Raw genomic sequence first — 24,011 nt, forward strand, 5'->3', positions numbered from 1 at the left:
CCTGGCACACAGAAAGCCTCAGGACATGATTAACAAATGAATGAACCCGATGACCAGGCTTCAACAAATAGGTTCAGACACCCAAATGTCCCCCATCACTACCCTCTCAAGGGCCTCATAGGAGTAGAGACAAAAGGATCTCAATATAACATGCAGGAGAGGCGGCCATTAGGGGGTTGAGAGCTTGGACCTGGGGATCAGGGCTCCGGTAGACTCTTGGGAAGGTGCTCCGTTTTTTGGTTTGGGGCGACTTGTTCCCTGGGGAACTCTCCGTCTTACGGGTCTCACCTGCCCTCCATCCCGAGCTCTGCCTTCAACTCCACCAGGCAGGAGGCGTGAGCACTGGCCCCTGACCCAGGTGCGCGCATATCTGCTCACCGCGTTTATGCCCCGAACCCGCGTAGAGAACCGCAAACCACTACCTTTCGGCTCCGCGCAAGCATAACGCCCCCAGCCCGCACGGGGGCGGTCCTCAGCCGGGGCGCACACCCGCTCTCACGTCAGTGGGGGCGCGCGCAAGAACCCAAACTGTATCCCCGATCCTTGGAACCGGTCCACCGCCCTCGCTACCTCTCCCTTTCCCACCCCTATCCCCTTCGTACCCCGCCCTGATGCCTCTCCACCCCCACCACAAACTCTACCATGCTCCCACAAGAGCAGAAAATCCGAAAAACATCCATCTTTGGAATAAACCACAGCGCGCACCGCATGTCTGCACCCAAATCACACACTACACCAGCTCCTGCGCAGGCGCACTCGGAAATCGAACCGCACTGGCATGGAGCACTCTGGGAGCCGTAGGCGGGAGCGAAAGACACCACCGCGAGAATCGCCGGGAGTTGTAGGCCCAGCTTGTCCGAGAGCCGTAAGCGCTGCAGGCCGAACCGCCGCACGGGCACCTGGGAGTCATTCGCGGGTTGACCCAAAGCTTTCTGGGAGTCGTAGTTATTTTACCTGCTTCCGCGTTTTCTCTGAGCCTGGACCGTCCGGCGCGGGTTCTACTCAGGTGAGTGCCTCCTCCCGCGGCGGGTCGATCTCGGCCCTTGGTCGCGCTGCCGTGGAGGAGTTGACGGTCTCCATATTTCTCTCCCACGCATTCGGTAGGCATCCCTCGGGAGATGGCACTCCCGCTCCGTGATCCCCCCAAAGCCGGTCTCCCTCCGGCCCTCCACGCGGGAGTGCCCTAAGCCCCTGGTGTCCCTGCTGACCCGCTTTGGACTCTGCCGGCCGGGTCTGACTCCTTGTTCCCACCGCCCAAGCTGGGTGCGGTGCGAGCGCACCCTCTTCTGTCCTGATTACCTTAGAGTGGTCAGGGCTGGCCTTCGGTGAGGGTCAGACGGCCGTGGAAGCCCAGAGGAGGCGCCAGACCCAGCCCAGAGTTCTGGAAAGACTTCCAGAGCAAAGGACCTCAAATCTTACCATGCCCCAAAGAAATTCCAGATTCTTTGCCCTAAACGTACTCCTCTTACAATACTTCCCCATTCTTCCCTAACCCCCACCACCTCTTTACTAAATGGTCCCACTACCCTTACAAGTGCTCCAGTCAAAACAAAAGTTGGAGTGGTCAGGAGTCCTCTGTTTCATCCACTGCCGCCCCCCAAGACTTGGCAGAGTCCCAGCTACTCTGTCTCCGGAAGCGATGCAGAATCTGACCACTTCTCTCCAATTCCACCGTCTCCACTGTGCTCCGCGCTACCACTGTTGCTTACCTGGATCACTGCAGGCGCCTCCTCACTGGTCTGCCCATGTCTGTCCTTGCCACTCTCCACCCCTCTATTCACGGGGATCCTGTTAAAATAGAAATTAGATCCTGTGACTGTACAGCTTAAAACCATCTAACGGTTCCTATTTCACTCAGAATAAAGTCCAAGCTTCTCACCCTGCCAACCTCCAAGCCCCCGACCCTCTCCAGTCTTGAACCACCAACACACCTTCCACCCAAAAGAACACAGACAGGACCTGCCCTTTCAGGTCCTTTGCATTTGGTATTAACTCTATCCGGAAAATTCTTACCACCTTGATCTAATGCCTAACTCCTCTTCCTTCTGGCCTCAGCTCAGAGGGTAACCTATTTATATCTGAAAACTATTTTGGGTCGGCTCCTCCACTAGAACTTAGTGCCTGCAACCTTTCCTGTTTTGCTCCCTGCTGTGTCCCCAGTGCCTAACCAATGTTGGGCACTTTGGAGGCACTGAGTGGATATTTGTTGAACGAATGAATAAAAGCTTAAGCTGAGACTTGAAGGTGCCAGGCCTGCACAGTGCTGGGGGAAGAGTGTTCCACACAATGGGTTTACTCTGGGCACTATTTAGGCAGCCTGCCGGGAGGCAACGACCCCTTAATCCGGAATCCACGTGTAACCCGCCTCCCCTCTCCACCCATCCAGGAGAAGCCGACCCCTTGCCGCCTCGCCAGGACTCCGCGATGCCCGCCCCGCAGTGCGCCTCCTGCCACAAGGCGCGAGCCGCCCTCCGCCGTCCGCGCTCGGGCCAGGCACTGTGCGCCACCTGCTTCTGCGCCACCTTCGAGGCCGAGGTGCTGCACACGGTGGTCGCGGGCCGCCTGCTGCCGCCCGGCGCAGTGGTGGCCGTGGGCGCCTCGGGCGGCAAGGACTCCACTGTGCTGGCGCACGTGCTGCGCGAGCTGGCCCCGCGCCTGGGCATCTCGCTGCACCTCGTGGCCGTGGACGAGGGCATCGGCGGCTACCGGGACGCGGCGCTGGCGGCCGTGCGGCGGCAAGCAGCACGCTGGGAGCTCCCGCTCACCGTCGTGGCCTACGCAGAGCTCTTCGGGGGCTGGACGATGGACGCCGTGGCCCGCAGCACGGCCGGCTCCGGCCGCAGCCGCTCCTGTTGCACCTTCTGCGGGGTGCTGCGACGCCGGGCGCTGGAGGAAGGGGCGCGTCGCGTGGGAGCCACGCACGTCGTGACGGGTGAGCGCAGGCGCGGCACAGAGGGGCGTGGTGGGAGGAACGGGCGCATGCGCGGGCGAGGGGCGGACACTGTAAGGCCACTGAGGCGCATGCCGCAGAGGTCGTAAAGGAGACTGCGTGTATCCTAATTGGGAACTTTAAACAGGGAGGGGGGGGGTGTGCATGCACACTGAAGGTTCATAGTATGTGCGTGTCCTTAGGACGGGCATGGTGAGCTTTTGAGTCACTGCCATCAGCTTTGTACACACACGCTGGCAGATAGAGCGGTGACAGGGTACTCTCTAGGGGCTAGGGCTGTGGTTCTCTGCACTTTTTTTTTTATGACATTCATTGTGTCCCTTGTCACAAAAGGAGGAGTATGAAGGGGCATCTCCCACCAGAAGCATCTGTAGTCTGAACGCAACTGTGTCCTTTTCCCTATTCGCTTCTCCTCTCTGATAACACTTTCTCTGTACCAAACAAATAATTTGTACCAAATTGGTAATTACCAAATACCAATCATTTGTACCAAACAAATAATTGTTGACCATTTATTGTGTGCCAGATGCAAGCTATATGGCCTAGAACAAACTACCTAACCTTGGTTTCCTCTTTTATATAATGGGGATATTAATACTATCTAGGTCCTAGAGTTACTGGGAATTAGACGAATTATGGGAATTATGTATGAAGCACTTAGACAAGACACTGAGAAACAGTCAACATATAAATGTTTGCCGTTATGATGATGCACAAGACAGTCTCTGCTCCTGTCCGTTTCTCACATACGTAATTATAACCTGATTATAATTATTTCCTGTGCCACTAAGGAAAGTGACACAGGAGGACCTAGTGAAGGGAGAAACGGGGGGGGGGGTTAAGGAGGCGTTTCCTGAGTGAGCGGAGACCTGAAGCCGAGTGGGTAACTAGGTGAAGGACAAAAAGGGGGTGGGAGAGGTTCTGAGCAGAGGAAACAGCTTATGCAAAGGCCCTGAGGAGGGGAAGTATGGCCGACTTGAGAAGCCCTAAGACCCGTGTTTTACTATAGACTCAAGTATATGACAAGTTGTAGAATAAGTAGAGATTTAGCTTCAAATTTATGGTGACTGTTGTGTAAATATACACTTACTTTCTCCCTGGTCCTTCTAAATACCATAATCTGCATTCCCAGAGGCACTTGTGTCAACAGCCCACTTGAGCATCTCCATCAAATGCCATTTTGATGTCTGTGCAGTCTAAAGTACACTTTTCACTAAGACTGAAATTATATGTGTAGCGTAAAGCAGTTTTACTCACTACCTGAAAGGGCACCGAGCACAGAGCCTGGTTTGCAATACGAGGGGGGCAAACGAGGGCACCCCAAGTTGCTCCACGGGAGCCTGGAGTGTTCCCCTCTCCTTTCTCGCGGGGTCCACCCGCAGCCTCCCCCTGGCCGCCCCACGGTACCGCGGGGTCTTCTCCCGCGGACCCGCCGGCCCCCGCGCCCCCTCCTCACCGGCTCGCGTCTCTCCCCCAGGACACAACGCCGACGACATGGCGGAGACGGTGCTCATGAACTTCCTGCGGGGCGACGCGGGCCGGCTGGCGCGGGGCGGGGGCCTGGGCTCTCCGGGCGAGGGGGGCTCCCTGCCGCGCTGCCGCCCGCTGCAGCTGGCCTCGCAGAAGGAGGTGGTGCTGTACGCGCACTTCCGCCGCCTGGACTACTTCTCCGAGGAGTGCGTGTACGCGCCCGAGGCCTTCCGCGGCCACGCGCGCGACCTGCTCAAGCTGCTGGAGGCGGCGCGGCCGTCGGCGGTGCTGGACCTCGTGCACTCGGCCGAGCGCCTGGCGCTGGCCCCGGCCGCGCGGCCCCCGCCCCCCGGCGCCTGCTCCCGCTGCGGGGCGCTGGCCAGCCGCGCGCTGTGCCAGGCCTGCGCCCTCCTGGACGGCCTGAACCGCGGCCGGCCCCGCCTGGCCATCGGCAAGGGCCGCCGGGGGCTGGACGAGGAGGGGCCGCCGGGTCTCCGCGGGAGACACAGCCGTCCGGACCCCCGACTTCGGAGCCCATCCCCGGCTTCTAGAGACTCCAGTTCTCCCCTGGGATCCGACGACGTGGGAGTGCGGGGCCGCCTGTAAATGACCCTGTGAAGGAACCCGAGTTACCTTAGCCCGGGCTTCGGCGTGAGGTTGGGAAGGGGTCGGAACCCCTTACCTGTGGTCCTGCAGAAGCTGGGGCTCTGGGCTCCTGGGGCTGCGGAGGACTCCTGGGTGTCTGGGGGACCCCTGGGCCTCAGAGAGGAGAGAACTAAACAACTTTCCATTCCTGAGCGAGTGGGAATTAGGGGGCCTCTTGCCTGTACCTCTGTGGGGCTCTGGGCATGCTCAGATAGTCCTAACCCTTCTTGAGCGCCTCCTGTGTGCCTGATGTTTCATGTTTGCCTGCAGTGGGATAAGCAAAACCATGTAACTTGATGGGCACGTCAGTTACAGCGATCGTGATGCTTCTGTGTGAGCGCTGTGTACAGGGCAGGCGCTGGATCATCTCATTTCATCTGCACCACGATCTCGTGGGCTGTAGCCTCGTTACCGAGTCCAAGCTCGCTGTGCTCCCTGCACCACAGGCCAATAAATCGGAGAGGAAGTGTTGAGGCAAGGAAGACGACTTTATTCGGAGAAGATGGCAGACTAAAGTCTCAAAATAAGCATCTTATCGGGGTTTGGTTGCCAGTCTCTTTTACAGCACAGAGAGGGCGAGGAGATGAGGAAGTAAAGTGAAAAGGCCACAAGTTTTGCAGATATCACCTGGAATGGCCAGCCTCGGGGAGGGGATGTGTTCATTTCTTCTTTCTTGTAGCCAACCACAGGTGGACAGGGTCCGGATGTTTCCCTGAACAAAGGCTCTTTGGTTTAACCTTCAGGCAGAGGGGCAGGGTTCCCCCGAGGCAGGCCATTATGTATAGACAGTATCCTTTCAGTGAACAAAAGCATCTGAAAGCAAAGGTTAAAGTAAAAGAAACAGATCCACCATGGAGTCAGACTTGGCTCTTCCCTGTTACAACCTGAGGCCAACTAGCCTGAGGTCACCACGCTGGAGCCTCAACTAGGGGTTTACACCGAGGTCTGCCTGGGGCTCCTCGAGACAGTGGGTTTAGTCCTTACCCCCAATCTCTGTGTGATGGGTGGGGAGCCGCTGGGTGAGCGCCCCAGACCTCAGATTCTAGAGGCAAAGCTGGGTGAGCCTGGGTCAGTGACTTAACCTCTCTGGTCTTCCATTTCCTCCACTGAAAATGGAATCAAAGCCTCCTAGCAAAGCACTGTTGTGAGTATTTGATAAAGCGCTCAACAAATGCTGTCCGACTTGTTCGTATTAAAGTTTGGCCACCAGGGGGCTCTGGGTTGCAGGGTTGCTTCCCTGCCAGTCCAGACAGGTGTGAGGCTCAGAAACTTCTTGCCTGACCCCTGGGGAGACTTGGTGTCCTCTGTCCCGCCTCTGAGCTGTGCTGGGCTAGTCCCTTGTCAGGAGTGCCCTCCTCTCCCATATTCTGGCTCACATCCTCCAGGGGCCTCCCAGAAGCCTCCCCGATTCCTCCCATCTAGGTGAGGATGTCTCCTTCCCAGAACCAGCAGCCATGAAGTGGGTCTGAGTCCACCTGAGCACGTTGCGGTGGGGAAGGTGCAAGGATGCAGAGCTTCTGCATCTTCACGAGCATAAGATGTGTGTTGGGGGGAGGGTGACTCAGAGACACCCCTTGCCAGTTGTTGGGTGCCCTACCCCGTCAGGATTCCCTCATGCCCAGATTCCAGGGTCCCCAGGATATAGATGTCAGGTGTCTGGGTCAACACTGGGGAGGGACAGAGAGAACCAGAGCTCAGAAAAGTATGACACTAGGATGATCCTCATGCCATCTCCCAGTGTCCTGCTTGCCCCCATCCGGGCATCTCTGTTGCTCACAGAGCAGTCATAGGAGGAGGTCCTCAAAGAGATGGAAAAGGCCCAAGGTCCTTGATCCTCCCTTGCAGCTTTTGACCTGGTCTGTTTGTGAGCACAGGAGGATCGTGGTCTATGTTGGCCCCTTCCATAAATCAGAAGATGCAGACTCTTTTAGAGGAAACCTAGAAATTTCAGGATGAGAGAAGGTCAGAGCACGAAGAAGCACTTTGTCCTACACAGTGTCCCCAAGCCTTATACCTGCAGCTCCTACCCTTTGTGCTTCTCCAAGTTGTACCCCAAAGTGGAGACCAAGGACCCTGCATAGAGTCACGTGTTGCAGATCACAGCCAGGGTCGTGGCAGCAGCTTGGGCTTGGATGGGGCAGGTCTGGGATGACCGACACCACCAGGTCCGTTCCTTCTATCTGGACATCAAGGGCAGCTTCAGAAGCAGCAGTCATCCAGAGATCTTTCTGGATTGGACTGCCCCCACTCCTCCCTCTTTCAGGGGCTCCCCTTCTCCCCAGTGATGACCAGGGAAGTGAAGGCTGAGCTCTTCTCATCCCAGGTCTGATGATAACCTGTCAAGGTGGTTCCTTCCATCCAACCCTCCACTCATGTTGCCTCCCCCAAGAGTCCATCTCCATCCCCTTCAGAAAATGGATGGACTGTGGTCTCTCGCTGCTCTCCTCAAATTCCCTCAGAGCAGGGGATTGGGGGGGGGGCACAGGACCTCCCTGAAACAGAATCTTCTCAATCCTGGCTCTTAGCCCAGGCCTGATCACACAAGAAGCTTCAAGAAGGGATGGCTGACCTCAAACTCATCTGCAAGGGGCTCCTTCTGGTCAGAGGCTGAAACTGAGAACTGGGGTGCTGGGTCCAGACCCAGAAGTGGGTGTGATGTGTGCAGGTTTCTGGTGTCAACTTCAGTTCAGAAAGCCACTGGATTTGCATGTGGCTCTCAGTCCATTCTCAGGTTTCCCAGGAGCCCTGCACTCACACCTGCAGAATGAGTTCTAACTTCTGTACAATCCCTCCAGCCTCAGAAAGTCTCCCCTCTTTATGGTATCTATCGAAGCTTCCTCTCCTTACCCCACTACTACTTTTTCCTGACCTTGCCTGGCTTCCTCTGCGCTTCATGATAACTCTCTCCATGCTGTGTTCCACTGAGGCCACAGGATCCTTTCCCCAATCTGAATATTTACCGTTCATGGAGAAGAAGGAAAACTTAGAATTTATTTCTGTGACCCATCAGCTAAACCAGACTTCTGATACTTCCTTCCTTTATTTGAGCTGAATCAGGACATGGCAGAGCGCCAGGCCTAGAAAATGATCATAAACCATGTTCTCTGTCATCCAGAGTTCCATGACAGTATGAGAAAGGGATTCAAAACAAGAGCTAACTATCAACCTACTGGAAAGTGAGGGGAGAAAGGGGAGGAATCTGACACAGGGAAGATTTTCTGCAGGGCATGAGGGTAGAGTCAGCCCCGAGGGGCAAAGAACTGTGAGAAATGCACTGTGTCTCTGAAGCTAAGTCCCCTCTTCCCTAGGATGAGGAGGTTTTCAGGGGAGACTGAGGAGGAGTTGGCTGTCCCCTGATGAGCACCTCTGTCCTGAGAGACAGAATGTCACCACTCCCATTCCTCCAGCCCTCTTTCCTCTGCAATTGAGACAGGTCAGGGATCTGCCCCCAGGGGGCACTCCAACCACCCTGCCAGACCCCGGGGAGGTCCTAGCTGAAGGGTTGACGCTGTCCATGGTTCTGGATCATAGCTGGGCACTGAGTTCAGGAAAACCCGCAAATCTGTCAAGGACCCCAATCCACAGGCACAAGGTCCTGAGCCTTAGGCCAGCAGGGCACCTAAGTCGGAGGGTCTTCAGAAGGCATTCTTTTTAAATTAACATTGTCATAGTATCTAATTTTGTCTGCTTTTACATTTGGCCTTCTCTATCCTTATAATTTAGAAGCATATATTGTAAAGAGCATATACTTGGAATAAGAATCCAAGCTGGGGCTTCCCTGGTGGCGCAGTGGTTGAGAGTCTGCCTGCTGATGGAGGGGACACGGGTTCGTGCCCTGGTTTGGGAAGATCCCACATGCCGCGGAGAGGCTGGGCCCGTGAGCCATGGCCACTGGGCCTGCGCGTCCGGAGCCTGTGCTCCGCAACGGGAGAGGCCACAACAGTGAGAGGCCCGCGTACCGCCAAAAAAAGAAAAGAATCCAAGCTCTCTGTTTTTAACTGAAACATTTATCCTTTATCTCTCCATTCTTGTCTTCTTTTGATTTACTAAGTTTTTATAGGATACTTTTAAAGACCTCTAGTTTGTAAGTCATACATTCTGATTCTATTCTTATCGTCATTACCATAAAATTCCTACATGCATAATTAACCTATTAAAGTAAATGAAAACCTCTATCTCCTCCTGGATAATCTGCATATGTTAGGAAATGTAAAGTCCACTTACCCCCGCCCCCCAGCTATGGACTTAGCTGTTGTTATTGTCAGGAAATCTTTTTAAGTTTTTGGTCGCACCCCACAGCATGTGGGATCTTAGTTCCCTGACCAGGGATTGAACCCACGCCCCCTGCATTGGAAGGCAGAGTCTTAACCACTGGACCTCTGGGGAAATCCTTACTGTCAGGAATTTTTAAACTATCTTCAATTGTTATTCTACAGGTAGAGAACCTCTCATTTATTTGTTCTAAATTGTATTGCTTCCTCATTTTTGAATTATCTTTACAGAGTATAGGTTATAAAATTATATTTCAAGTTAGTATTTGCTTTCTTCTGCTCTCCACGGTGCTACTTGATAAGTCAGTCAAGCTGCTCTTCTTTGGAAGGTAATTGGTCTTTTTTATATATAAATTTATTTATTTTATTTTATTTATATTTGGCTGCTTTGGGTCTTCGTTGCTGCACGCCGGCTTTCTCTAGTTGCGACGAGCAGGGGCTACTCTTTGTTGTGGTGAGCGGGCTTCTCATTGTGGTGGCTTCTCTTGTTGCAGAGCAGAGGCTCTAGGCGCACGGGCTTCAGTAGTTGTGGCACCCGGGCTCAGTAGTTGTGGCTCTCGGGCTCTAGAGCGCAGGCTAAGTAGTTGTGGTGCACGAGCTTAGTTGCTCCGCAGTATGTGGGATCTTCCAAGACCAGGGATCGAACCCGTGTCCCCTGCATTGGTGGGCGGATTCTTAACCACTGTGCTACCAGGCAAGTCCCCATGAAGGACTTTAAATGCTGGGACAGATGCTTGCAATGTACTAAGACCAGGAAGCCACAAACAGGTTTGTGCAGGAGAGTAAGGGTCGGCCCTCTGGCTGTTGGGAAGATCCCTTTAGGATCCATAAATGAGATAGGGAAGGGACTGGAGGTCAGGAAGTGATGGAAATGTGCTGCAAGAATTGACAGATAAAAGTGAGGCAAGGAGATAAAGATTGTGAACCGAATGTCAGGCTGAGGGGCTGATCTTTCCCTGGGGAGGCTTCGAAGAGTCCTGGGAAGGAGAATGACATCAACAAGTTGCCACCCTGTCCTCTGTGCCTGGTGTAAAAAATGAATAAAGTGAAGCTTCAATTTAATAGAGTCAGGAGACCAGAGGGAGACCTCTCACTGCCTGTGTGAGTAGAGCCCAACAGGAAGAAGTAAGACAGCTCTTCTTTCCTGGCAAGGACTCTGCCAATGAAAAGCCAGCGACTCTTTGTTTACTCTAGCCCCCAACTTCCTTTGCCCCTCTATAAAAGCGGTCTCCTTCCCTTGCTGTGTCAGAACTTGCACATGGCTCACAATGGTTGCAGACCCCAAGTTGCCATGCTCAGCTAATGCGGAATAAACCCATGTTTGCTGGAGAAATGTCTGGCTGTCTATTTTTTTCAGGTCAACACTAGTCACCCCCAGCCTCAGGAGAACTTGCCAGGAGGACCTTTCTGTTCAAGGAAGAGAAACCAGCAGACACTAAGTGCACGCCACATGACGGGACCTCTGTTGGTTGATTTTTATGTTCTTTCTTTAATTCTCATACAGCTTTGAGGTAAGACACATGATCTCTGATTTACAGAATGGAAAACTGAGACACAGAGAGATGAAGTGAATTGCTTGCTAACGATGCCTTAGGAAGTGCTGGAACCTGCATTTGATGGAGCCCAGGTTTCTCTAATCCTATCACCTGTCTTCTTTCTGCTCTACCTGGGGACACCCATACAGTAGTTAATGCTAATACTGCCACAAAGGCTTCATCAACTAGTCCCTGACTTCTCCTTTTCCCCACAGAGGCTGTGATTCCTCCAGCCAGGACCAAGCTCTGGGCGAGTCCTCATTAGCTTGTTTTGATCTCTGAGTACTCGGTGATGCTGGTGGCCTCCTGGTCCAAAGGCTCCCGAGACTTCATCCCGTGAAAGCTGAGGGAGGCGTAATGGAGCTCCTGTTGCTCCCCTGAAGGCGGGGCATCCTCTGCAGGGGACGACGTCTGGTCTGGGGGGCCGTCTGGCCAGGGCTTTTGCCTGGAACCCTGAGTAAAGGGGGAGAAAAGGGAGTCAGAGAAGGAGTAAGGCAGGCACTTTCCCTTCCAAGGGAAAGTCGGCCTGATGGGACATTTATTCATTCATCTTCTTATTCCACACGTGTTTCCTATGAACTCAAATATTCACTCATTCATTTACAATTTTGTAATACTAAGACTGATTAGGCCATATCAAGGGCTTACGAATCGTATTTAACCTTCACAAAAAGCCCCAGTATGAATGATACTCTCATTATCCCCATTTTACAGGTAGGAAAACTGAGGTGGGGAGAGGTAAAGTAACTTGCCCAAGGTCACTCATATAGTAAATGGCAGAGCCAGGACTCAAACCCAGGTCTGCTGTGTTACTGACAGTGTCTCTCATGCCAAGTCCTGGGTGAGGGGCCAGGTGGACTGTGTGAGAAAACAGACATGGACCCTGACCTCAGGCAGCTTACAGTCTGCTAGGAGCACTGGATTAGAGACAAGTAAACAAAGCAAATTTCTAACTTTGCGGTGTATTGTGAGATAGCTTATGCAGAAACCAGAAAAGAGATGCCAATTCTGGTTTCCCTGGTGGTGCAGTGGTTAAGAATCCGCCTGCCAATGCAGGGGACACGGGTTCAAGCCCTGGTCCAGGAAGATCCCACATGCCACGGAGCAACTAAGCCCATGTGCCACAACTACTGAGTCTGTGCTCTAGAGCCTGCGAAACACAACTACTGAGCCTGCGTGCCGTAACTACTGAGCCCGCATGCCACAGCTACTGAAGCCTGCATGCCTAGAGCCCTTGCTCCCCAACAAGAGAAGCCACTGCAATGAGAAGCCCACGCACCGCAACGAAGAGTCGCCCCCACTCTCCACGACTAGAGAAAGCCTGCACGCAGCAACAAAGACCCAACACACCCATAAATAAATAAATAAATAAATAAATAAATTTTAAAAAGAGATGGCAATTCTGGATCCTGCGCCTGGGCTCAATAAAACAAAAATGAAAATAAAGCAGGACCCAAGTCTCCCGGCACAGATGGTACCCAGACACTGGTAAGCCATTCCCTTCTCTCTCTCAAGTCTGCCCACACCTCTACATCATCATGCTATAGAAGAGTATGTTGAAAGCAACATTAGCCTTCAAAAGTAGCTCAGAAAGAAAAAAAAATGAGTTCCAGGTTAGGAATAAATGGTTTTATGACCTCAGCAAAAAAAATAGAATATCCAGACAGAGCTGCCCGTATTAGACATGAGCAAGGTAAAATGAAATGACAAAGCAGCTAGGTGTATTGACGCTACCGCAGCCAAAGAGGGAGAAATAAGGATGTGCGTCCATTAATAATAGCCTTACCATATATTAAGAAGGGATTAAATTGATCATCATAAGGCAACATGCAGCTCAGATGAATAAACAGGAGAAAGTGATATGTGCATTCTTTCATTCAATACCTCTTTGCCGAGTGCTGGCTATGAGTTAGGTGCCGTTCTTGCAAATGAGGACATAAGAGGACCTGAAACAGCCCAAAATACCTGCCTTCGTGCAGTTCCTTATTAGAGGGGGGAATAGTAACATTAGGTAAGAGTTGTAAGCAATTTCCCCATGACCTAGGCACATTTCTAAGCATTTCTTGTAACAACCCAATGAAACAGGTACCACCATATCCACGGTCTCATTTCCAGAAGAGAAAATAAAGAAACAGAGAGGTTAACTAACTTGTCCAAGGTCACACAGCTTGGAAGTGGTTGGATCGAGGACTTGAACACAGGAAGTTGAACTTCAGGGACTATGAAGCTCATCGCTTTACTATTCTGCCTACAGTATGAAAGTTACAGAAAGGTTGAGAGTAAAATAATGGGGAAAACAAAGCTCTCTGTCACAGTTCCTGTCAAGATAGTGAATTCACACATGCCACTGGCTCTATTCACCAAGATCCAACAATAGAAGAACTACAGATGGAACTACAGGATGACAAAATTTTATAAATCAATGAGTCGATTGCTTGATTAATCAATTGATCACACCGAAGTCCCTAGGGGGAAGTAAAGGCTAATGTGAACAAATGGGGTCGGGGAGGTGATGTGCTGCAGCCCAGGGCTGGGGAATCTGCCTTGTTGATGAGAGGATGTTTCCCCTCAAATGTGCTTGAATTCTGCTCCTTTCTCTCTTCTACTCTTCCCTTGGGACAATCATTGCCTGCAGAATTCAGGGAGCGTGGACAGGACAGTGATATGCAGGTGGCCAGAGGTAAGTGCTGGATAAGCACCGTAGTTTCCCTGGAGTGAAGAGGATGAGAGCAGAGATGGAGCCTCACTGGCCTTTGGGATTCTTGTCATCATTTTCTCCTTTCCAAACTCCAGAGTCTAGTGGATCAAAATCCACGAAGAGTCCCTGCCCAGAGCTCCTTCTCTCTGAGGGTCAGAAGGCAAAGGGGAGACTTAAGCTGCTTTCTTGGGGGGACAGGAAGTGGAAATGATGGGCAGTGGTTTTGGTGCCTGGGGGAGCTCCACCCTGGGGCTGGTCCCCGTTGCTCCTTTGAGCTGATACAGACTATCACCTGCCTTTCACCTTCACCCAATCAGTACTCCAGACAGAGTAACTAACATCCCCAGGGGAATATGCCCTCCCAGCTCACAGGACTGGACACCTGTGGAGTGTAAATGTACCAGAAGGAAAACAAGCCAACGGAACCTGGGAACTTCCTGTACCTCTAAAGCACAAGTATTAGAACACTTTGATCAAGGGTTTAAACTAAGCACGCTAAATGCACTAAGAGAAGTGAGTGATGATATTACCATCATGGAAGTGAGAACAAGAAATTAGGTACATCAGTCAATAACTCTGTAATATTTTTGTATGGTGACGTAACTAGACATCATGGTGATCATTTTGAAACATACAGAAATATCAAATCACTATGTTGTGTAACAGGAACTAACATAGTGTTGTAGGTCAATTATACTTCAATAATGAACAAACAAGTAAACTCATAGAAAAAGAGATCAGATTTGTGGTGATCAGAGGTGGGAGACTGGGGGAGGGGGAATTGGATGATGGTGGTAAAAGGTACAAACTTCCAGTTATAAGATAAATAAGTACTAGAAATGTAATGTACAGCAGGATAATTATAATTGACCCTGCTCTATGTTATATAGGAAAGTTATTAAGTGAGTAAATCCCGAGTTCTCATCACAAGGAAAAATTTTTTTCTATTTCTTTAATTTTGTATCTATATGAGATGATGGATGTTTGCTAAACGTACTGTGCTAATCATTTCATGATGTATGTAAGTCAAATCATTATTCTGTACACCGTAAACTTATACAGTGCTGTATGTCAAATATATCTCAAAACTGCGAGGAACAAAAGGAAATTATATACATGAGAAATTATGCACATAAAATGTAAAACAAGAAGTCATGTAATCACATAAATTATGTGAAAAGGAAATGTGTATGCAGTTCTGTAAAAAGTGGAAATATTATGTCTGAAAAATAGAATAGGAAGAACCCAATGGCGGAATGAAGAATAGGATGAATACAATTGAAGGCACGTTAGTGGGCTGGAAAGGCCTTTGACGTCTCCCCTAGAAGGAAGTAGGGAAGGATGAAGAACACAACATATGAAGAGAATAGTTGGGACTTCCCTGGTGGTCCAGTAGGTAAGACTCTGCACTCCCAATTCAGGGGACCAGGGTTCAATCCCTCTCTGGGGAACTAGATCCCGCATGCATACTGCAACTAGAACCTGGCACAGGCAAAATAAATAAATATTTTTTTAAAAAAAGAAAAGTTACAATCGATAGAGGACAGAAATAGAAAATCTCAGCTCAGATTATAATAGTCCCCAAATGATATGCTTTTTTTTTTTTTTTTTTTTTTGGCCATGCCACCCGGCATGTGGGATCTTAGTTCCCCAACCAGGGATCCAACCCTCCACCCCTGCATTGGAAGCACGGAGTCTTAACCACTGGACCGCCAGGGAAATCCCAACAGTCCCCAAATGAGATAAAAAGGAAATTAAAAGAAGAAGAAATATTTGGACAAAAATAGTGGAGATAAAATTGCCAGAATTAAAGAAAAAATGAACCAATTCAGCTCAAAGGACCCCACAAACACAAGAAAAAAGACAAGGAAAAGCCCACATCCAAATAGAGTATTCTTAAAAATATCAAAACCAAAGAGAAACATATAAACCTTTCCAGGGAGAATGAGTGGATTACCTACCAATGTGTGAGACCTAAGATTTCTAACAGCGATACTGGGTACAAGAAACAATGAGGGCTTCCCTGGTGGCACAGTGGTTGCGAGTCTGCCTGCCGATGCAGGGGACAGGGGTTCGTGCCCCAGTCCGGGAAGGTCCCACATGCCGCGGAGCGGCTGGGCCTGTGAGCCATGGCCTCTGAGCCTGCGCGTCTGGAGCCTGTGCTCCGCAAGGGGAGAGGCCACAACAGTAAGAGGCCTGCGTACCGCAAACAAACAAACCAAAAAAAGTAAAAGGAGCAGCTCTGTGTGGACAAATGGTGGAGAAATGAAAAGAAATTGACTACTGTTCAAACAACCTGCCCACAATCTGAAGTGTCACACGAACTTCCATTACCACATGAGGCAGTCTTGGTGTACTTACTTCCCCATTTATTCAGAGGAGTGAGTCATTTGTTGAAATCTGAAACCTCTCAGAAGAAAAATACATCTGCAGGGGTTGCAGGAGGCTAGGTGTTTCTTCTTCAGTAACTGAAGCCCAAAAGGACCAGCTGATTCTTGAAGGAAATGACATTACATGTGCATCAAATTCAGCTGCCTTGACCGTTAAAAACAAGAATATTACAAATTTTTCAGATGGTATCTTTCTCTCTGAAAAGGAATGGTTCAGCAGGCTTATGGATAAGATCTAAGAATTTTCCAGCTACCAATGCAACAAGATTCTAAATGGCACCCAAGACCAATTTGTGATTTTTTTAAATTAATTAATTAATTTATTTATTTTTGGCTATGTTGGGTCTTCATTTCTGTGCAAGGGCTTTCTCTAGTTGCGGCGAGCAGGGGCCACTCTTCATCACGGTGTGCAGGCCTCTCACTGTCACGGCCTCTCTTGTCGCTGAGCACAAGCTGCAGACGCGCAGGCTCAGTAGTTGTGGCTCACGGGCCTAGTTGCTCCACGGCATGTGGGATCTTCCCAGACCAGGGCTCGAACCTGTGTCCCCTGCATTGGCAGGCAGATTCTCAACCACTGCGCCACCAGGGAAGCCCCTGTGATTTTTTTTAAATTACAAAAACAACCTCATATGTTTTGAAAAAAATTTTTTTCATTCTGCATACCAGCAATGAGCAATCAGAAAATGCACTTTAAAAAAGATAGCATTTACAATAGTAACAATAACTAGTATTTAGGAAGAAAAATAGCAAAAGATGACCAAGACCTGTGTGAAGGAATTGTCCCTCTTTCTTGAAAACATTTTTTAAAAGACTTAAACGAATAGAGATATCCGTTTTTCGTGGATTAGAAGACTTAAATTCACAAACAAGTACGCTCTTCCTGAATTGATCTATGGATTCAATGTAATTCCAATCAAAACTCCAACAGGAGTATTTTTTTTGGAACTTGACAAACTGACTCTAACATTTAAATAGAACAACAAAGGGCCAAGGATAGCCAAGACAACTTCTGAAAAAGATTCAGGAGAATGTTTTGCTCTGTTAGATACCAGGACTTATTTTTGAGTTTATAAATTCTGTTGACTGTAGACACAGTTCTGACTCGGGGACTATAAAACTGACCATTGAAATAGAAGAGGCCACAGAAAGAGGCCCCCCCATGTATGGAATTTTGATGTATGGCAAAAATGGCATGGCAGATCAGCGGGGGAGGGAGCAAAGGACTATTCTAGAAATGAAGGAAGAACATATATAGATCAACACTGCACACCACACACAAAACTCAACTCCCGGTAGATGAAGTCTTAAATGTCAACAGGAAAACAGAAAACTTTTAGTAGAAACTATACTTGAATATCCTTCTAATCTTAAGATGGGAAAGAGTTTCTTTCTTTTTTTTCTTTTTTTGCGATACGCAGGCCTCTCACCGTTGTGGCCTCTCCCGTTGCGGAGCACAGGCTCCGGGTGCGCAGGCTCAGCGACCATGGCTCACAGGCCCAGCCGCTCTGCGGCATGTGGGGTCTTCGCGGACCGGGGCACGAACCCACGTCCCCCGCATCGGCAGGCGGACTCTCAACCACTGCACCACCAGGGAAGCCCGAAAGAGTTTCTTAAATGAGACCCAAAAGGCACTCAATAGAAAAGAGAAGACTGGTAAATATGGTTATATTACAATTAAGAACTTACCATAATCAGAGGTCACCTTTAAAAAAAGTGAAGATAAGCTACTCACAGGGAGAAGATATTTACCATGTATATAACCAGAAAGAAAAAAAAAAAACAGTATAAAAATGTATAAAGCACTCCAACAAATTTAATAAGAAAAAGTCAAACATCCAGTAGGGGAATGGGCCGTAGATGTGACCTGGCATTTTATAGAGAACATGTTCATATGCCACTGAAGACATAGAGAGATTTTTGTTTTCATTGGTAACCAAGGAAATGCAAACCAACACCACAGTGAGATGGTGAGATGACAAAAAAAAATTGAGAAAACCAAGTGTTGGAGAGATTATAGATCAACAGAATCTGATAAGCACCGATGGGAGTATAAGTGAATGCAGTTGCTTTGGAAAACCATTTGTCATGATCTTGTAAATATGAACTTTACATACCCTGTGACCTAGTAATTAAATTCTTAAGTAATGCTAAAGAAAAATTCTCGCATGTGAATACAATGAGACACGAATAAGAATGTTCGTAAGAGCCACACCTGGAAACAACTCAAATGTCCATCAATACAAGCTTAGATAATAGACATAATGATAAAATGAATTATTATACAATGGAGAACTGCAACTTTATGTAAAATATGAATGACTCTTTGCGACCTAATGTTGCATCTACAAAACAAGTCCAAGAAGAGTATGCAGAACGTGAAGCCCTTTGTAGGTTCAGAAGCAATTAAGCTAAACAGTGTACATTTTGGGTAAACATATATGTGATAACACCAGCAACAAAAGATTTAGAGCAGGGCTTCCCTGGTGGCGCAGTGGTTAAGAACCGCCTACCAATGCAGGGGATGCGGGTTCGAGCTCTGGTCCGGGAAGATCCCACATGCTGCGGAGCAACTAAGCCCGTGTGCCACAACTACTGAAGCCCGTGCGCCACAACTACTGAAGCCCGTGCGCCTAGAGCCCGTGCTCCACAACAAGAGAAGCCACTGCAATGAGAAGCCCGCGCACCGCAACGAAGAGTAGCCCCTGCTCACCACAACTAGAGAAAGCCCGCGCGCATCAACGAAGACACAATGCAGCCAAAAATAATAAATAAATTAATTTTAAAAAAGAGAGATTCAGAGCAGTGGTTACTGAGGACGGATCAGGGAGCAACATGGGTAGATAAAAATTATCATCAATGTTTGAAGTCTTAGGTTGGACGGGAGGTTTACACTTGCTTATCATATTATGAAAAACAAAGCGAACACTGCTTGTTCCAGTGATAATAGCTTGGTCACGAACAAAGCATTTTGGATAACTCCATTTAGGGCAACGCGGGCCCAATTTTAAGAAAGAGAAGAGGGGTCGTGCTGGACAGGGATAGAGTGAGAGACAATTACAGCCCCTGCCCTCTCGAGGACTTTACAAATACGATGAGAGGGTGGAGGCAGGTAAATGTAGTGATGTTGTGTGATGTGACCCTCAGGACAGGGGTGGACTCAGAGCTCCGGGGATATAGAGAAGGGAGGGATGGGCGTTGACAGAGAGGGAGAGGACAAAGGCTTCCCAGAGTAAGAGATGTTGATATTGGAGCCAGAAGGAGGAGGCGAGGTGGTCTGGTTGACATGAGGAAGGGAGGGCGTTTCAGGTAGAAGGAACTGTACATTCAAAGGCTCTGAGTCGTAAGGTAATAGATTGCTATGGAGACAGTGAGAAGGCCAGTGTAACTGGACCCTAGGGCAGGACCAGTGGCTGGAGCGGCCATCAGGGGAGACCTCAGGAAGGACTTCATATATCAGACCAAGGATTAGGACTTGATTCTCTAAGCAATGGTAGCAAACAACAGCTTTGATACTCCAGAAGGGCTGGAAAGTACTGGTTTGGGGGAGATGGTTCTGGAAGCTTGTATCTGGCAAAGAGGTGAGGTTGGCTCCGTGGTCAGCAGAGGACCATTGCGTCTGGGGGATGAAGGGGAAGGACAGAAGGGGAGTCAATGCCCAGGTGTCTGCCTGGGGGACCAGGGAGGAGCAGGAAATACTGAGGAACTCAGTCTGGACCCACCGAGTGGACACGCCCAGGACTCCCACTGCAGGAGAAGACGCCCACATCACTCACCCAGGCAACAATACCCATGACGGGGTCTTCACCATCCGCACCCGCTGGTCTCCTGGCTGCCTGCTTTCTGCGGGCTTTCACTCTAAGAGAAGAAACCAGTGTAAGAGAAGAGAAGAAACTGCAGCCAGGATGGCTCGGGCAAAGGTGAGCAGGCTGCCCCCACTCCCTGGTAAGACAACTCAGGCATCTGGACCCTGGAACCAGACTCGGAGGCCTTCCTGACGTGCAAGTGAGTGCTTCACCCTCTTGGATGACCAGGACCTTGGCCAAGACTGAATTTCCATCACTAAAGACCCCACTCACACAGGAAAACTTGTACGTGAATGTTATTATTATTGGCAAATGATAGCCAAAAAGTGGAAACAACCCAAATGTCCATCAGGGGATGAGCGGATGAGTAGAAATGTGTTCCATTCATACAAGGGGACACTATTTGGAAATAAAAAGGAACGGAGTACTGACACGTGCCACAACGTGCGTGAACCCTGAAATCATCACGCTAAGCGAAAGAAGGCAGTCACAAGGGTCCACATATTTTATGAGTCCACTTATATGAAATGTCCAGAATAGACAACTCTAGAGGGACTGAAAACTGATGAGTGGTTGTCTAGGGCAGGGGATGGATCGGATGGGATGACAAGGGGTGTGGGTTTCCTTTTGGTTTCATTTCATGGGCTAATGAAAAAGTTCTATCAAAATCATCGTGATGGACACACAACTCTGAATAGACTAAAAGCCAATAAATTGTACACCTTAAATGTATGGGAATTCTATCTCACGAAGGCTGTTACCGATTCCCCCCCTCCCCCGCAAAAAAAAGACCCCCTCTGGATCTAGTCTACTCAGCTCTGCCTTTTGGGATTAAGTGACCTTTCTGGGATTAAGTGATGTTTCTCTGGACTGCCTACCACACACCTCCCTGTACACCTCCCAAGAACACAGGCTTACATGCAAAAGAAGATAAGGCACAAGCACAGTGACAACAGGGCCATGGCACCGGCACCTGCAAGGGCCCCACAAACCACTCCGGTCAGGGATGCCGGTTTCCCTGCAGAGGAGAGGGCTGTGAGATGAGCTCACTCCCAAGATTCAGTCTCTTGCCTTCCTTGCAGAACTTGCAGAACTTACTGGAGAACCCCCTCAGGTCTGAGATGGAGCACCCTGTCCTAGCAGCCACCGTCTGTCCAGGCGCCAGCCCCTCTCCCACTAAGCATCATCTTCTAGGACCTTAACACCTTTCCCCCTAAGCCTCTGCCCCCAAGAGGCCCCCTGACCCGGCAGCAGCAGGACAGTGGCGCTCTGGGCCCCGTGGACGTTCAGGGCCTCGCAGCTGAGTCTGAGGCCAGAGCTGAGCCCCTCGCGGAGGCTCAGGGAGCTGTTGGCCCAGGGCCCAGCCGAGCTGGAGGTGACCTTGAAGGAGGCGTTGCTGAAATTCCCCTCCAGCAGCCCCTCCCCCAGCCGCCAGCGCAGGGAGGGGGCCGGCTGAGCTTGGGAGGAACAGTCGCAGTGCAGACCCTCACCCTCCTGGGAGCAGGAGGGTCCCAGCAGCTGCGGGGGGTCTGTACAGAGGGAGGAGAGTCAGCGGTGCCTCTTCCCTACCCTGGGCCCAGGTGTCCTGCCCCCAGGGGTCCCCGCACTCACAGACCACGGAGAGGCTCAGAGAGGTATTTTGGGAGCCCAGAGGGTTCTGAGCTCGGCAGGTGAATTCTCTTTCTGCAGCGCCAAAGCCTGGCAGCTCCAGGATCTTGGTGCTGGAGATGCGGGTGGCGTTCAGGGCTGGGGAAGCCCCGAACCAGCTCAGCTGTGCAGGGGGGTTGCTGTCAGCAACACAGAGCAGCTGCAGAGCCTGGCTCTCCAAGATGAGAAGGGATGAGCTGCTTTGCAGAGTCTTGAGGGCTTTGGGGGAAAGTGCAGCGAGCACTGGGGGAGGCTGAGGTCTCATCCCTCCCGCCTTCGCAGGACCTAGTCGGCCTCTCCCTCTCCTCCCCTGGCCCGCTAGCTTGCTTCGGTGTGGGTTCCAAGGCTGGACCCTCACACCCTAAGGAGGTTGACCCAACGTGTCTGGGCCTCGTATCTTCAGGGGAGGCTCAGTGTCTCAATGGGACAGGCCTGGGCTGTTTGGTGGAAAGTGCACAGAGAGCCTCAAGCCTTGGGAAATGGATTCAGTGAAGGCACCAGGAAGTGGGACTCAGGAGGCTTCTGTGGAGCAAAACCACAGAGCAGAACCATGGTGAAGTGAAACGGGCTTTGAACAGAGTGTGTGAGTGCGTATAAGTGTGGTGTGTATGTGTGTGGGGCCTGTATGTGTACGTCCATGTGTGTGTAGCTGCATGTGTGTATGTGTGTGTATTGCATGTGCATGTGTGTCTGTGCATTTCTGTATGTGTCTGTGTGTATGTGTAGAGATGTAGATGTGGATATGTGTGTACGTGCATGTATATTTGTATGTGTGTGTATGTGTGTATGTGTATTGAATCTGTGTGTGGACTCGTGCCTGGGAGGTGGGGGAGGGAGGGTGGTGATTTTTATCGTTGCTCTTCCAGTACGTACGTGATGGCATTCAAGCCCTAATCCCATCCTCTCTGCTTGGAGGTGGTCCCAGGAGCTGGACCCAGCCCTGGAGAAGAGAGGTCCCTTCCTACCTGTGACATTTCTGAAGGAGAGGTTGATGCTGAGGTTCCACGGAGCATCTAGGATGGAAAGATATGGCCTTGCTTCAGAGGTGAAGGGTGGGATGGAATCTGACCCAGCACCCAAGGAAGGAAACCAGGAAGCGGGCATGGCTGTCCTTCCTGGCCTCTCCCCACCTCGGCTCCCCAGGCTCAGATCCATAAAAGAGCGAGCTGGCCCTCGTTCTATCCCTGCCTTCTACACACACACACACACACACACACACACACACACACAGCCGACTGCCCTCAGGGACCCAGCCCCGCTCCAAACTCACAGGAGACATTGAGCCGGATGGTTCTCTCCATGGTCACTTGATCTCCTGGGAGGTCCACACGACAGGTGAGGTTGGTGCCATGGTCCTGGGGCCTCGGGGTGAAGGTGAGCACCGAGGAGTGGAGGGTCTCTGGGTCCATGGCACCAAGGGCATCCCCCGCCCAGGAGAATGAGAAAACTCTTCCCCCATCACAGACTAGTGACAGGTGGCAGATCAGCTTTGTGGGGCGGCCGGACTCCAGAGCCTCCAGAAAATGAATGTCAGGTTTCTCTGTTGGGGCTGAGGAGAAGAGAGGGAGATGCCTGGGCCCCAGGGGGATGGGGGCCCAGAGTGTGACCCTGAGAGGGACCAGTGCCTCAGAGCCACAGCTCACCCCAGGTCCTGTGTCTCTTCTGAACCCCTAAACCCCAAGACCTGGAGCAGGGAGTGGTCCTGTGTCCTGTTCCTGTTCTAGTACGGGAGTCTCCATGTCCCAGGGTCCTCTCCTGGGCCCCTGACATACCTGTCACCTGCAAATTCAGCTTCTTATCTCTGTAACTGTATTTCACATCACCTTCCTCCACTCGGAAGAAATAGACTCCTGTGTCGCTCATCCTGGCATGTCTGATGTTCAGGGAGCAGTTCTTTTTCCTGGGTTCCCGGAGGAGGTAGAATCGGCCCTGGGTCTCTGGCTTCACTTGTCTCAATGGGTTGTCTGTGGCCACAGGATCACTGCGGTGTATGTCGTCCCCTTCCCGGAACCAATAGATGAAGTGTTTTCCATAGGAGTACCACGAGCTCCCAGGGTAGGAGAAAGAGCAGGGCACGTGGACCCCCAGGCACGCCTGCACCGTCACTGATTCCTGCACCTGGAGCCAGTACCCTCGTTCCTCCTGCAGGGACCCTGGGGGACACAGAGGCTCCGCTGCAGCTCCAGCCCCTCCCCCACCCTTGCCGCCCCTCCTCCCGCGGCCCACTCACCCCGCCAGAGCAGGGACAGCAGCAGCAGGGGCAGCATGTCCGCGTCCGCCAGCGCAGAGCCCGGGTCCAAGTGCCTCCGTCAGGGAAGGAAGCGCCGCGAATGTGGAAGCCCCAACAGGAAGCCAGTGGGCGACAGAGACAGCCTTGGCCAAGCAGAAGGGGAACTTGGATGCCACAGGCCAGAGGAGGGGGAAGGTCAGGCTGGGAAATCATCGTGTTTCCCTCAAATCTCCCATTTGCAGCTGCAGACTGTGAGCTACTGAAATGTGAGGCTTGTCTAGGCTCCCAAGGCCCCATAGCTGCAGCTCTTCCCCGTGCACTGTTGTCTACACAGGGAAGAGAGCATCACCTGTCCAGCTCCCTGGGGATCAG

At 50.9% G+C, this 24,011-nt stretch overlaps 2 protein-coding genes across 2 annotated transcripts; one reads left to right on the plus strand and one right to left on the minus strand.

Annotated features, from left to right (window-relative positions):
• The first annotated feature begins 978 nt into the window (after nt 1–978).
• On the plus strand, nt 979–6,241 carry LOC308606178 (cytoplasmic tRNA 2-thiolation protein 1-like). The gene is given in 4 exon segments (XM_081216777.1): nt 979–1,006; nt 2,387–2,932; nt 4,428–4,900; nt 4,903–6,241. Coding segments are annotated over 3 exon segments (1,050 nt in total). The 5' UTR covers nt 979–1,006; nt 2,387–2,424; the 3' UTR covers nt 4,972–6,241.
• A 4,463-nt stretch (nt 6,242–10,704) lies between these two features.
• SIGLEC5 (sialic acid binding Ig like lectin 5) lies at nt 10,705–23,731 on the minus strand. Its single transcript, XM_081216776.1, has 9 exons — nt 23,640–23,731; nt 23,182–23,562; nt 22,680–22,958; nt 22,375–22,422; nt 21,374–21,628; nt 21,007–21,291; nt 20,681–20,780; nt 19,733–19,814; nt 10,705–11,324 (listed from the first exon to the last, which is right to left on the minus strand). The coding sequence occupies exons 1-9, from the start codon at nt 23,674–23,676 to the stop codon at nt 11,133–11,135; spliced, it is 1,659 nt and encodes a 552-aa protein (XP_081072902.1). The 5' UTR covers nt 23,677–23,731; the 3' UTR covers nt 10,705–11,132.
• Nucleotides 23,732–24,011: the final 280 nt, after the last annotated feature.

The sequence above is a fragment of the Mesoplodon bidens genome (genome assembly GCF_964165515.1).
Source record: "Mesoplodon bidens genome assembly, chromosome: 18".
Classification (NCBI taxonomy): domain Eukaryota; kingdom Metazoa; phylum Chordata; class Mammalia; order Artiodactyla; family Ziphiidae; genus Mesoplodon; species Mesoplodon bidens.